The 14498-nt window shown below is 41.3% G+C and overlaps 1 protein-coding gene across 2 annotated transcripts in view; it reads right to left on the bottom strand.

Moving 5' to 3' along the window:
* The window catches only part of LOC133568025 (rho GTPase-activating protein 29-like), a 142198-nt gene that overhangs the window by 123211 nt on the left and 4489 nt on the right, over window positions 1–14498 (bottom strand). For both annotated transcript variants that reach the window (XM_061919716.1, XM_061919717.1), the window contains exon 2: window positions 8587–8953. In XM_061919716.1, coding sequence (XP_061775700.1) covers window positions 8587–8872 — 286 coding nt within the window. In that variant the 5' untranslated portion in view covers window positions 8873–8953. The remainder of the gene's footprint in view (window positions 1–8586; window positions 8954–14498) is intronic.

Genomic DNA, 14498 nt, shown 5'->3' with positions numbered 1-14498 from the left:
AAAGGGGAACATTATCACAATTTCAAAAGGGTTAAAAACAATAAAAAATCAGTTCCCCAGTGGCTTGTTGTATTTTTTGAAGTTTTTTTCAAAATTTTACCGGTCTCGGAATATGTATATTGTAGCGTCCTGGAAGAGTTAGTGCTGCAATGGATTCTGGGTATTTGTTCCGAAAATGGTTTGTCATTCTTGTTTGGTGTGGGTTCATAGTGTGGCACATATTTGTAACAGTGTTAAAGTTGTTTATACGGCCACCCTCAGTGTGACCTGTATGGCTGTTGACCAAGTATGCATTGCATTCATTTGTGTGTGTGTGAAAAGCGCTTTAAGGTTTATTGCCGATCCGTACTTCTCCCTACGTCCGTGTACCACTCCATACAGCGGCTTTTGTAACCGATACCGATCATTTCTGATATTATATTTTAAAGCAATTATCGGCCGATAATATCGGCAGTCCGATATTATTGGACATCTGGCCTAGTGGTTAGAATGTTCTCCCTCGGTAGATCGTGAGTTCAACCCCTGGCCGAGTCTTACCATGAATTGATTAACGTGGACCCCGACTTAAACAAGTTGAAAAACTTATTCGGGTGTTACCATTTAGTGGTCAATTGTACGGAATATGTACTGTACTGTGCAATCTACTAATAAAAGTTTCAATCAATCAATCAAACCAAAGACTATAAAAATGGACCCATTACCTCCCTGCTTGGCACTCAGCATCAAGGGTTGGAATTGGGGGTTAAATCACCAAAAAATTGTTCCCGGGCGTGGCCACCGCTGCTGCTCACTGCTCCCCTCATCGCCCAAGGGGTGAACAAGGGGGATGGGTCAAATGCAGAGGACACATTTCCCTACACCTAGTGTGTGTGTGTGACTATCATTGGTACTTGAACTGTACTTTAAAGGGGAAAATTATCACAATTTCAAAAGGGTTAAAAACAATAAAAATCAGATCAAATGTTGTATTTTTTGAAGTTTTTTTCAAAATTTTACCGGTCTCTGAATATCCCTAAAAAAAAGCTTTAAAGTGCTTGATTTTGGCTATTTGCGATGCCACTATCCATTTCCGTGTGACGTCACACAGTGCTGCCAATGTAAACAAACAATGGGAATACCACAGCAAGATATAGCGACATTAGCTCGGATTCAAACTCGGATTTCAGCGACTTAAGCGATTCAACAGATTACGCATGTATTGAAACAGATGGTTGGAGTATGAAAGTATTGAAGAAGAAACTGAAGCTATTGAGCGGATAGCTATTGACGCTATTCATCGGCGTAGCATGGCCAAATAGCTGCGTTAGCATCGCCGGTAAAATGTGCGGACCAAACGATCAGGACTTTCGCATCTTTTGACACTGGAGCAACTTAAATCCGTCGATTGGTAAGTGTTTGTTTCGCATTAAATGTGGGTGGAAGGAAACGTAATATAGTTGCAAATGCATCTGCAGGTTATCCATACATCTCTGTGCCATGTCTGCTTTAGCACCGCCGGTAAATAGCATGTTAGCGTCGATTAACGTAGCATGTTAGCATCGATTAGCTGGCAGTCAACATCAACAAAACTCACCTTTGTGATTTAGTTGACTTTATAGTTGCAAATGCATCTGCAGGTTATCCATACATCTCTGTGCCATGTCTGCCTTAGCATCGCCGGTCAAATGTGGAAACACTCTGGTACATTCAATGGGGGTCTGGCGGCAGACACTTTGGCATCTTCGGGCCAGTGGTGCAACTTGAATCCCTCCCTGTTAGTGTTGTTACACCCTCCGACAACACACCGACGAGGCATGATGTCTCCAAGGTTCCAAAAAATAGTCCAAAAAACGGAAAATAACAGAGCTGAGACCCGGTGTTTGTAATGTGTTGAAAATGAAAATGGCGGCTGTGTTACCTCGGCGACGTCACGTTCTGACGTCATCGCTTCCAGCGCGATAAACAGAAAGGCGTTTAATTCGCCAAAATTCACCCATTTAGAGTCCGGAAATCGGTTAAAAAAAATAGATGGTCTTTTTTCTGCACCATCAAGGTATATATTGACTAGGGGTGGGCAAATTAATGCGTTGATTACGAGTTAACTCATCAATCTATTAACGCCGACAATTATTTTATCGCACATTTGCGTATGTTGTTTACATGCTTTTATTTTGTTAACGCCTTTCCTTAACAAGACGGCGTCGCCCGGCGCCGAGGGGCTCTTGGTAAAGATGGAACATTTGGCAAAAATACCGGACAATTCTGCAAATTTCATGGCTGGCTTACAGCGTGGTCACTCCGGGATCACTTACGACCGCCAGACAATTCTGGATGTGGATGGATCGGGCCGTTTTGGACTGAATGAGGCGTGCTTGCTAGAGCGGCTAGCTAGCATGGGAATACTTTGCCGGCTACATCCAGCGGCCTGTGAAGCAGCGGAGTATATGTGTTGTCTGTCTATTTATGAATAATGCAGACCAGGAGTGTTGGCTGAGTTCTTAACGTTTGCTTTCAGAGCGTGCATATCACAACATACAAGATGCCGTCATGGCGACACAACCTATACCGGGCTACCGCGCATGCTCCTCACTCCTGTTGCATGCTGGGTAGGGTAGTTCTTTATTTCCCTGGCTCATAACATCACAATATAGTACCATGTATATGATGCCTTCAGTTTATCAAAGCACCAAGCAAAATTCCCATCATATCAATTCCTAGATATGCTCATAATTATTTTAAGTGCACTACGCAGAATAAACAGAACATTATTAATATTGCTACTACGGATAATTTGATCAAAAATTCCCTAAAACAGCCCACTACCTATAATATAGGTTTTTTTAAACAAAAAAAAAATGTTCCTGCTGTTACCTCAGAAATTGCCTGTTCAGATGTTATGATTGTGGCTCAGAGATTTGTATGTAGATGATATTTATTTTCCATAACAAACAGGATAACTTAAATACCCTGGCAGTGGCAATAAGCTTAAATGTTTGTATTTACATTTCTGGAGTTGATTTTCATAAAATATGCTATTTAACTGCTACTGTTTAACAAGGACTGATTTAAATTGTGTTTGCACAACAAATGTTTTGGTGCTTTTGTTCATGTGGGAGAATATTCCAATAGAGGTGCACTACACACTACTTTTGAATTCATTATTGGGCTTTGTGTATACGATGCAGTTAATCGCGATTAATCAGAGAAATAGTGTGATTAAGTTCGATTAAAATTTGTAATCGTTGCCCAGCCCTAATATTGACGCTTACATAGGTCTGCTGATAATGTTCCCCTTTAACTTGGGGCAACCAAGTTTGTTCCCGTATTAAGCATTTCTAAGCAGGCTCGGGGTCCTCGGTTTGGCAAGAAATATCATGTTTGTTTTATAAGGCAAGCATTGAACCTGTGGTCCGTTATGGCGTCTCCACATAGTTTGGAAATCTGTATATCCAACTTCAAAACCTAATCAAGAGGGCTGGTATCATAATCGACATACAGCGCAGCCCCCCTTGTTCCTTTCAAGAAATATTCGACAAGACCGTGAGGAAGCAGGGTCTTAAAACCCCCCGTGTCCCACACCACATACGTCATAGTGAAATTGTGGTGATGCCAAGTGGTAAACGGTACAGAACAGCAACAAACCAACTCAACAGGTATAGATTTTTTCTTTGTCATGCTGGCAATCCAAGCATTTACCAACAGAAAACTACTGCAATAACCGGATGCAATAACAAGAAGTGCAATATTGGGATTATGGCTGGGCGATATATCGAATATACTCAATATATTTATTAGGGATGTCCCGATACAACTTTTTCACTTCCGATACGATACCGATATTGTAGCCTTGAGTATTTGCCGATACCGATATCAATACGATATAGGCACGAATCATACATATATTTATTCTTTATTTTGTTTTGTAGAATGTTAGAAAAGGCTTGATAAAGTGATGTTACTGTTACTGATGTTTTAGTGTTAAAACAGAAAACAATAGTCAGCAAGAGTAGGTATAGGAAAAACTGACCCATTTATTATTAACCAATTGGTTACATTAAATTTTAACCTTCAACATAAGAGTATTGCCTCAACAAATCCAATAAAAACTAAATGTTATATTTAAAGTGCAAAATAACCACTAATACCAACATAATTATAAATTTGAATAGAATAAATTAAAAATAAATTAGAAGACCCTGAAAAATAACCTAAATAAATCCAATAAAAAAAACAAAAAACGTTTTAAAGTGCAAACAATTCAAGTTCACTTCGGTTATTTTTTTACTGTCAGCATATGTTGGAAACAACTGTGGGCAGGGACAAAAACCACAAAAACAACACAATTTTGTCCACTGTCCAACTGCTCTAAATTAAGAGTTCACAGCTCCAGTTTCACTGACTGACTATGCCCAAAACAATGTAGTAATTACTCTTAGTCTTCACTGAAGAATAGTGTAAACACAATAAACATATCACTCTAATAACAAGAGCATAAAACAAATAATAATCAGTCAGTGCTGACTACCCTTACTACTCCTCCTCCTCCTTCTCCACTTTCTGCTGTCCGAGCATAATGTGGAGATATTTTTTTTAAGAAGATAAACATTTCGGCATGCTGTGAGTTAAAATACTTCCACACAGCCGACATCACTACACTTTGCTGAGCACACGCGTTGTCGTTGTTGTGATCACGTGGGCTGTGCATGCTGGATCAGAGACGCTCTTCTTCCGCGGCCGCCACCAACGTTAATTAAGGGGCATTGCCGCCACCTACTGTGTTGGAGTGTGATCAAACCAGTCACCTATTATAGAAGTGCTGCAGCGGCAAAAGGACAGATTATATCGGAGCGCTTATATCGGAGTTTTTAGATTCAGTCCGATAAAATCCGATATTCACTTGTATGGCTAATATCGGACCGATTTCCGATATCAATATCGGATCGGGACATCCCTAATATTTATAGTTGATATATTTGTGCGATATAGAAAATGACTATATCGTGATATTCGAGTATACGTTCTCACGCAGTTGCTTTTAGCTGCGGGCATTACACTAGAGCAGGGGTCACCAACCGGTTTAGCTCGGTTGGTAGAGTGGCCGTGCCAGCAACTTGAGGGTTGCAGGTTCGATTCTCGCTTCTGCCATCCTAGTCACTGCCGTTGTGTCCTTGGGCAAGACACTTTACCCACCTGCCCCCAGTGCCACCCACAGTGGTTTAAATGTAACTTAGATATTGGGTTTCACTATGTAAAGCACTTTGAGTCGCTAGAGAAAAAGCGCTATATAAATATAATTCACTTCACTTCACTTTTTTAAACCAAGAGCTACTTCTTGTGTACTGATTATTGCGAAGGGCTACCAGTTTGATACACACTTAAATAAATTGCCAGAAATAGCCAATTTGCTCAATTCACCTTTAATAAATAAATCTATATATATTTTAAAAAATGGGTATTTCTGTCTGTCATTCCGTCGTACATTTTTGTTCCTTTTACGGAAAGTTTTTTGTAGAGAATAAATGATGAAAAAAACACTTAATTGAATGATTTAAAAGACGAAAAAACAAGAATAGTTTATCTTCAATTTCGACTCTTTAAAATTGAAAATTGAACCGAAAAAAATGAAGAGAAACACTAGCTAATTTTAATCTTTTTGAAAAAATTTCAAAAATAATTTATGGAACATCATTAGTAATTTTTCCTGATTAAGATTCATTTTAGAATTTTGATGACATGTTTTAAATAGGTTAAAATCCAATCTGCACTTTGTTAGAATATATAACAAAATGGACCAAGCTATATTTCTAACAAAGACAAATCATTATTTCTTCTAGATTTTCCGGAACAGAAATATTAAAATAAATTCAAAATACTTTGAAATAAGTTTTAAATTTGATTCTACAAATTTTCTAGATTTGCAAGAATATTTTTTTATTTATTTTAACCATAACAAGTTTGAAGACATATTTCACAAATATTCCTCGTCGGAAAAACAGAGGCTAAAATGAAGAATTAAATTAAAATGTATTTATTATATTTTAATTGAATTGAATTGACTTATATTTATATAGCGCTTTTCTCTACTGACTCAAAGCGCTTTTACATAGTGAAACCCAATATCTAAGTTACATTTAAACCAGTGTGGGTGTCACTGGGAGCAGGTGGGTAAAGTGTCTTGCCCAAGGACACAACGGCACAAGCGGGAATCGAACCTGCAACCCTCAAGTTGCTGGCACGGCCACTCTACCAACCGAGCTATGGACTTGAACACTGATTTAAATTGTCAGGAAAGAAGAGGAAGGAATTTAAAAGGTGAAAAGGTATGCATTTAAAAATCCTAAAATCATTTTTAAGGTTGTATTTTTTGTCTAAAATTGTCTTTCTGAAAGTTATAAGAAGCAAAGTAAAAAAATAAATGAATTTATTTTAACAAGTAAAGACCAAGTCTTTAAAATATTTACTTGGATTTTGAAATTTTATTTGAGTTTTGTCTCTCTTAGAATTAAAAATGTCCAGCAAAGCGAGACCAGCTTGCTAGTAAATAAATACAATTTAAAAAAAATAGAGGCAGCTCACTGGTAAGTGCTGCTATTTGAGCTATTTTTAGAACAGGCCAGCGGGCGACTCATCTGGTCCTTTGGTGACCCCTGGTCTATAGGCTCTTCTCACTCTTTCTTGTCTCTCCTTCTCACAGAGACATAAAACAAGCGCACCTTCTTACATACGTCACATACTGTCGTGTGTGCAACGTCATAGCAGAGAGGTAGAGGCATGATTAAAGTTAGCTGTGATGCTAGCAGAGACGTGCGAGTGGCAATACGAGAGAAAGAAGCTGCGAATCTGGTAACAAATGAATGAAGAATTAATTACCAAGACAAACAGCAGGGGGTCTTGCCCAAGGAAACGGCGGCCCTGATTAAGATAACACAAGCAGAAATCAAACCTGGACCCTTCAAGTTGCTACCACACCCGCTCTATTATCGGCACTACGCCGACAACCCTTTTTTTTACCGCAACAGTTAATACCAGTTGGACCCTGGAACAGATCATTTCTACTTCCTCCATGCCAAGCATGATAGACCAACTCCACGTCCATTGCACCGGTCCTCTCCAAGGTTTCTCATTGTCATGCCACTAGGTTGAGTTTTTGCTTGCCCTGACGTGGGCTCTGAACCGAGGATGTCGTTGTGGCTTGTGCAGCCCTTTGAGACACTCGTGATTTAGGGCTACCGTATTTCCGGGTATATAGTATGCGCCTGACTAGAATTACTGCCAGGTCCAACTCGTTTCGCAAAATAATTAGCGCATGCTTAGCATTACCGCCGGCTCAAGATTAACGCCGGGTCAAACTCCATCCATCCATCCATCCATCCATTTTCTACCGCTTATTCTCTTTCGGGGTCGCGAGGGGCGCTGGCGCCTATCTCGAGTGTGAATGTTGTCTGTCTATCTGTGTTGGCCCTGCGATGAGGTGGTGACTTGTCCAGGGTGTACCCCGCCTTCCGCCCGATTGTAGCGGGTCAAACTCATTTCGCAAAATATTATTTTTATTAGCGCCTGTCTAGAATTTCTGCCGGGTCAAACTCGTTTCGCAGAATAATTAACATATGCCTAGAATTTCCGCAGGGTCAAACTCGTCACGTCACTAGTGACACTTCACTTGTCATCATTTTCAAAATGGAGGAGGCTGATTTCAATAATTCGAAATTGCATAAAGGGAAGAAGATTAAGAGCTATTCAGTAGGATTTAAGGTCCAAGCTATTGAATATGCTAAAAAGAACAGTAAGCAGCTATGTTTTATTCATATACCGTAGCTGCGTGTGTCAAATATGAGTCATTAAATGACTCACGCCTCCCGGTGGTAGAGGGCGCTAGTGATCCTTCTTGCGACTACTCGGCTGCAGAAGAAGTGGCAACAAGCAGCGATCGTTTGTTTTTTGTGAATGTGAATTATATTTATATAGCGCTTTTCTCTAGTGACTCAAAGCACTTTTACAAAGTGAAGCCCAATATCTAAGTTACATTTAAACCAGTGTGGGTGGCACTGGGAGCAGGTGGGTAAAGTGTCTTGCCCAAGGACACAACGGCAGTGACTAGGATGGCGGAAGCGGGAATCGAACCTGCAACCCGCAAGTTGCTGGCACGGCCACTCTACCAACCGAGCTATACCGCCCCGCTTGCACTTTTCACATGGAGGATTACATATCTGAAACAAAACCGTTTTCTAAACTGGACTTTCAATCGAAGCAGGAGGTAATAAAGGAAGATCTCCATGGAGACAGAGAGACTTTTAAAACTGAAGAAAGATAAGGAAGACTTCTATAAACAAGTTATCGATGCTTTTGATCAGAAGGAGCTGCGCATGGACTTCATTTATAAGTAAAGGTAAGACCATAATAACGTTATTTTTATTAAATGTGCTTTTCATGATGGTTTCCTTACATCACACTCAAATTTTTAAACGCAGGCCTAAATTTACCGCATGCCTTTGGTAAGCGCCGGATTGAGAAGAGGTTTTAAATTGATTAGCGCCTCGGCGGCAATTCAAGGAAATACGGTATATAAATAAACTTTTATTGATTGATTGAAGCAGATTCAGGACTCACCTGGACTCTGGAAAGCCTCCTTGAGCCGCAGCAGGATGTTGGCAAACCACCTGACGTCGTTCACCAGCTGCATCACGTATTCCGGGTCCGCTCCCGGCGCCCCGACAGGGTAAGCCGACAAGTCCATGTCGCTTAAAAGGCCCGGGTCCCTGGCCCTGCACCGGCCGCCGTCCCAGGTCTTGGTGGACCCCGTCGACAGGGACCCCGTGAGGGAGTTGGAGTGGTGACGGCCCGCGCCATGATTGGTGTGCCGCTTGCCGCCTATGGCACTGCTCTTCCGTAGCATCCTGGCAGGAGGCGGGGCCGCTACCCTGTGAGGCGGGCAGCTAGTGGACTCCACGCTGGTCTGGACCCTGGATGGCTTCCACTGGGGACACAAGGAAAGGGAATATCATGTTTTGTGCCTTAAGCAAAACAGTATATTCCCTTTTCATCGCATAATTACACAGTAATTTGGACATCTGTGTTGCTGAATCTTTTGCAATTTGTTCAATGAATAATGGAGACGTCAAAGAAGAATGCTGTTGGTGGAGAGCGGTGGATTGCAGCTGCCTTTAGAAACCGAAACACAGCCGGTGTTTCTTTGTTTGTTGTGAAGCTTTAAAGCCGTCAAGCGAACATGTTTCTCCACGTCAACCGGCAAGTTTTTGGATGGGAAAATTGTGATATTAAGTCGGGAAGGAAAAACTCAACCCAATGGGTCCAACTGGGTGACCGGATTGTTGGATGCCGAGTCCAGTCCATTGTGGATCTAACATAATAGTGTGAGAGTCCAGTCCAAAGTGGATTTAACATAATAGTGAGAGTCCGGTCCATAGTGGATCTAACATAATAGTATGAAAGTCCAGTCCATAGTGGATCTAACATAATAGTGAGAGTCCAGTCCATAGTGGATCTAACATAATAGTGTGTCTTTTCATCGCATAATTACAAAGTAATTTGGACATCTGTGTTGCTGAATCTTTTGCAATTTGTTCAATTAATAATGGAGACATCAAAGAAGAATGCTGTTGGTGGAAAGCGGTGGATTGCAGCTGCTTTTAGCACCAAAACACAGCCTGTGTTTCTTTCTTTGTTGTGAAGCTTTAAAGCCGTCAAGCGAACATGTTTCTCCACGTCAACCGGCAAGTTTTTGGATGGGAAAATTGTGATATTAAGTCGGGAAGGAAAAACTCAACCCAATGGGTCCAACGGGGTGACCGGATTGTTGGATGCCGAGTCCAGTCCATTGTGGATCTAACATAATAGTGTGAGAGTCCAGTCCATAATGGATCTAACATAATAGTGAGAGTCCGGTCGATAGTGGATCTAACATAATAGTATGAGAGTCCAGTCCATAGTGGATCTAACATAATAGTGTGAGAGTCCAGTCCATAATGGATCTAACATAATAGTGAGAGTCCAGTCCATAGTGGATCTAACATAATAGTGTGAGAGTCCAGTCCATAGTGGATCTAACATAATTGTAAGACTCCAGTCCAAAGTGGATCTAACATAATACATTCCATAGTGGATCTAACATAATAGTGAGAGTCCAGTCCATAGTGGATCTAACATAATAGTGTGTCTTTTCATCGCAAAATTACACAGTAATTTGGACATCTGTGTTGCTGAATCTTTTGCAATTTGTTCAATGAATAATGGAGACGTCAAAGAAGAATGCTGTTGGTGGATTGCAGCTGCCTTTAGCAACCGAAACACAGCCGGTGTTTCTTTGTTTGTTGTGAAGCTTTAAAGCCGTCAAGCGAACATGTTTCTCCACGTCAACCGGCAAGTTTTTGGATGGGAAAATTGTGATATTAAGTCGGGAAGGAAAAACTCAACCCAATGGGTCCAACTGGGTGACCGGATTGTTGGATGCCGAGTCCAGTCCATTGTGGATCTAACATAATAGTGTGAGAGTCCAGTCCATAGTGGATCTAACATAATTGTAAGACTCCAGTCCATAGTGGATCTAACATAATAGTGAGAGTCCAGTCCATAGTGGATCAACATAATAGTGTGTCTTTTCATCACATAATTACACAGTAATTTGGACATCTGTGTTGCTGAATCTTTTGCAATTTGTTCAATTAATAATGGAGACGTCAAAGAAGAATGCTGTTGGTGGAGAGCGGTGGATTGCAGCAGCCTTTAGCAACCGAAACACAGCCGGTGTTTCTTTGTTTGTTGTGAAGCTTTAAAGCCGTCAAGCGAACATGTTTCTCCACGTCAACCGGCAAGTTTTTGGAGGGGAAAATTGTGACATTAAGTCGGGAAGGAAAACTCAACCCAATGGGTCCAACTGGGTGACCGGATCGTTGGATGCCGAGTCCAGTCCATTGTGGATCTAACATAATAGTGTGAGTCCAGTCCATAGTGGATCTAACATTATAGTGAGAGTCTAGTCCATTGTGGATCCAACATAATATTGTGAGAGTCCAGTCCATAGTGGTTCTAACATAATAGTGAGAGTCCAGTCCATAGTGGATCTAACATAATAGTGAGAGTCCAGTCCATTGTGGATCAAACATAATAGTGTGAGAGTCCAATCCATAGTTGATCTAACATAATAGTGTGAGTGTCCAGTCCATAGTGGATCTAACATAATTGTAAGACTCCAGTCCAAAGTTGATCTAACATAATAGTGTGAGAGTCCAGTCCATAATGGATCCAACATAATAGTGAGAGTCCAGTCCATAGTGGATCTAACATAATAGTGTGAGAGTCCAGTCCATAGTGGATCTAACATAATTGTAAGACTCCAGTCCAAAGTGGATCTAACATAATACATTCCATAGTGGATCCAACATAATAGTGAGAGTCCAGTCCATAGTGGATCTAACATAATAGTGTGTCTTTTCATCGCATAATTACACAGTAATTTGGACATCTGTGTTGCTGAATCTTTTGCAATTTGTTCAATGAATAATGGAGACGTCAAAGAAGAATGCTGTTGGTGGATTGCAGCTGCCTTTAGCAACCGAAACACAGCCGGTGTTTCTTTGTTTGTTGTGAAGCTTTAAAGCCGTCAAGCGAACATGTTTCTCCACGTCAACCGGCAAGTTTTTGGATGGGAAAATTGTGATATTAAGTCGGGAAGGAAAAACTCAACCCAATGGGTCCAACTGGGTGACCGGATTGTTGGATGCCGAGTCCAGTCCATTGTGGATCTAACATAATAGTGTGAGAGTCCAGTCCATAGTGGATCTAACATAATTGTAAGACTCCAGTCCATAGTGGATCTAACATAATAGTGAGAGTCCAGTCCATAGTGGATCAACATAATAGTGTGTCTTTTCATCACATAATTACACAGTAATTTGGACATCTGTGTTGCTGAATCTTTTGCAATTTGTTCAATTAATAATGGAGACGTCAAAGAAGAATGCTGTTGGTGGAGAGCGGTGGATTGCAGCAGCCTTTAGCAACCGAAACACAGCCGGTGTTTCTTTGTTTGTTGTGAAGCTTTAAAGCCGTCAAGCGAACATGTTTCTCCACGTCAACCGGCAAGTTTTTGGAGGGGAAAATTGTGACATTAAGTCGGGAAGGAAAAACTCAACCCAATGGGTCCAACTGGGTGACCGGGTCGTTGGATGCCGAGTCCAGTCCATTGTGGATCTAACATAATAGTGTGAGAGTCCAGTCCATAATGGATCTAACATAATAGTGTGAGTCCAGTCCATAGTGGATCTAACATTATAGTGAGAGTCTAGTCCATTGTGGATCCAACATAATATTGTGAGAGTCCAGTCCATAGTGGTTCTAACATAATAGTGAGAGTCCAGTCCATAGTGGATCTAACATAATAGTGAGAGTCAAGTCCATTGTGGATCAAACATAATAGTGTGAGAGTCCAATCCATAGTTGATCTAACATAATAGTGTGAGAGTCCAGTCCATAGTGGATCTAACATAATAGTGAGAGTCCAGTCCATAGTGGATCTAACATAATAGTGAGAGTCCAGTCCATTGTGGATCAAACATAATAGTGTGAGAGTCCAATCCATAGTTGATCTAACATAATAGTGTGAGTGTCCAGTCCATAGTGGATCTAACATAATTGTAAGACTCCAGTCCAAAGTTGATCTAACATAATAGTTAACAGGTTAAACCAATAACAATTTTATTTTAGGGTATATAAACATTTAGAAAAGTGACATACAATACATTTTTTATTCCAATTGTGTTATGTTAAGGGTCAATTTGACCCATTTCAGTTTTTGTGTTGATCAAAGTACTGGTTATCCTTTCTTTTTCTTGCTGAAATCTGGTGACTTTTCCTCATCTAGGGTCATGAACTGGTGTGTAAATCTGGACACTTTGTTGTGTAGTGGAATGTTTGTGCAGAGTTTGTATACAAAGATGATGTTGCGAGTCATTTTGACCCAGGAGCTTTAATGTGGGTAAATAGCTTTTCGGATCCAAAAATAAACATGTCTCCTTGATGTACTTTTTACTTTGATGTACAATTGTTTGTATTTTGATTGTCTCTGAGACCCAGAGCCAGGTGTGTGAAGAGAGGGAACTTTCTCACACTTGTCCTTGTCCCCTCAGATGTCATCCTTCTGGAGCTCATTTTTTGGTGAGTTTGTCAAAGAGGTGACATGAGAACAGTGACAAGGACAAGTTTGAGAAAGTTCCCTCTCTTCACACACCTGGCTCTGGCTCTCAGAGGCCATCAAAATACAAACAATTGTACATCAAAGTAAAAAGTACATCAAGGAGACATGTTTATTTTTGGATCCGAACAGCTATTTACCCACATTAAAGCTCCTGGGTCAAAATGACTCGCAACATCATCTTTGTATACAAACTCTGCAAGACATTCCACTACTCAACAAAGTGTCCAGATTTTACACACCAGTTCATGACCCTAAATGAGGGAAAAGTCAGCAAATTTCAGCAAGAAAAAGAAAGGATAACCAGTACTTTGATCAACACAAAAACTGAAATGGGTCAAATTGACCCTCAACATAATAGAAGGGTTATTAATATGAAAGTTTAATGTTAGTGCGGCGAGTTTTAAAGAATCTACCAATCACGGTGTGGTATGTGGCTCTCGAGGGCCGAACATTGACGTCACTTGCATGATAAAGCAGAGAATCGTTTTGCCGCTTTTCCACTAGACCCGCACGCGCTCTTCCTCTCTCCCTCCCTCCCTCCCTCCCTCGCGTGCCGACAGACAGACAGAGAGTCGCTGGGCGAATCGGACGTGATGTTAGCCCGTTCGGGGGCTTAAATGTGCTACCGTAACTGTAAACTCCACGGCGAGCCCCCCGCCTCCCGATTTTTGTTAGTTGGGTCTTTCGGCGTTCTGGGTTGCCTACCCCTGCATTAGTGGAAAAGCGGCAAATGGGGGAAAGCGACGGAAACACTGCCATGGAGACGAGGGTTTTCTTCCGTGCCTGGCTGCAGTCACACCGAGACACCTGTCCGTCAGTAATAACGGTCCCCGATAACCTGGACCAATTCAAATTGTCATTAGTTTTTTGTTTTTATGGTTTAATCTGCATTGCCTCCCACCATGAACACAACATATATTACATTATGACGACGGAAAACACTCTGGGAGACGTCACTTTTTTGCGCTCGCTATCCAGGTACTTTCCCGGCTATTATCCACCGACCGCCGTGTTGCTGTAGGGAGGAAAAGCGGAACGACACACATTGCGGAAATAACGTTATTATCCGTGCGTGGGATGAATACAAAAATATTCCACAACCCCAAACAAGTCTTTTTCAAAGCCTGCAGTGAAGAAAAAGGTTAGTGATGAGCAAAGACAATTCCAGGAAAAGTGGGGGATGCAATGTGAATTGTGAATTGAATTATTGGCCCTGCGATGAGGTGGCGACTTGTCCAGGGTGTACCCTGCCTTCCGCCCGATTGTAGCTGAGATAGGCGCCAGCGCCCCCCGCGACCCCGAAAGGGAA

The sequence above is a fragment of the Nerophis ophidion genome, linkage group LG14 (assembly GCF_033978795.1).
Source record: "Nerophis ophidion isolate RoL-2023_Sa linkage group LG14, RoL_Noph_v1.0, whole genome shotgun sequence".
Taxonomy (NCBI): domain Eukaryota; kingdom Metazoa; phylum Chordata; class Actinopteri; order Syngnathiformes; family Syngnathidae; genus Nerophis; species Nerophis ophidion.
This window is presented reverse-complemented; position numbering and strand designations above follow the sequence as displayed.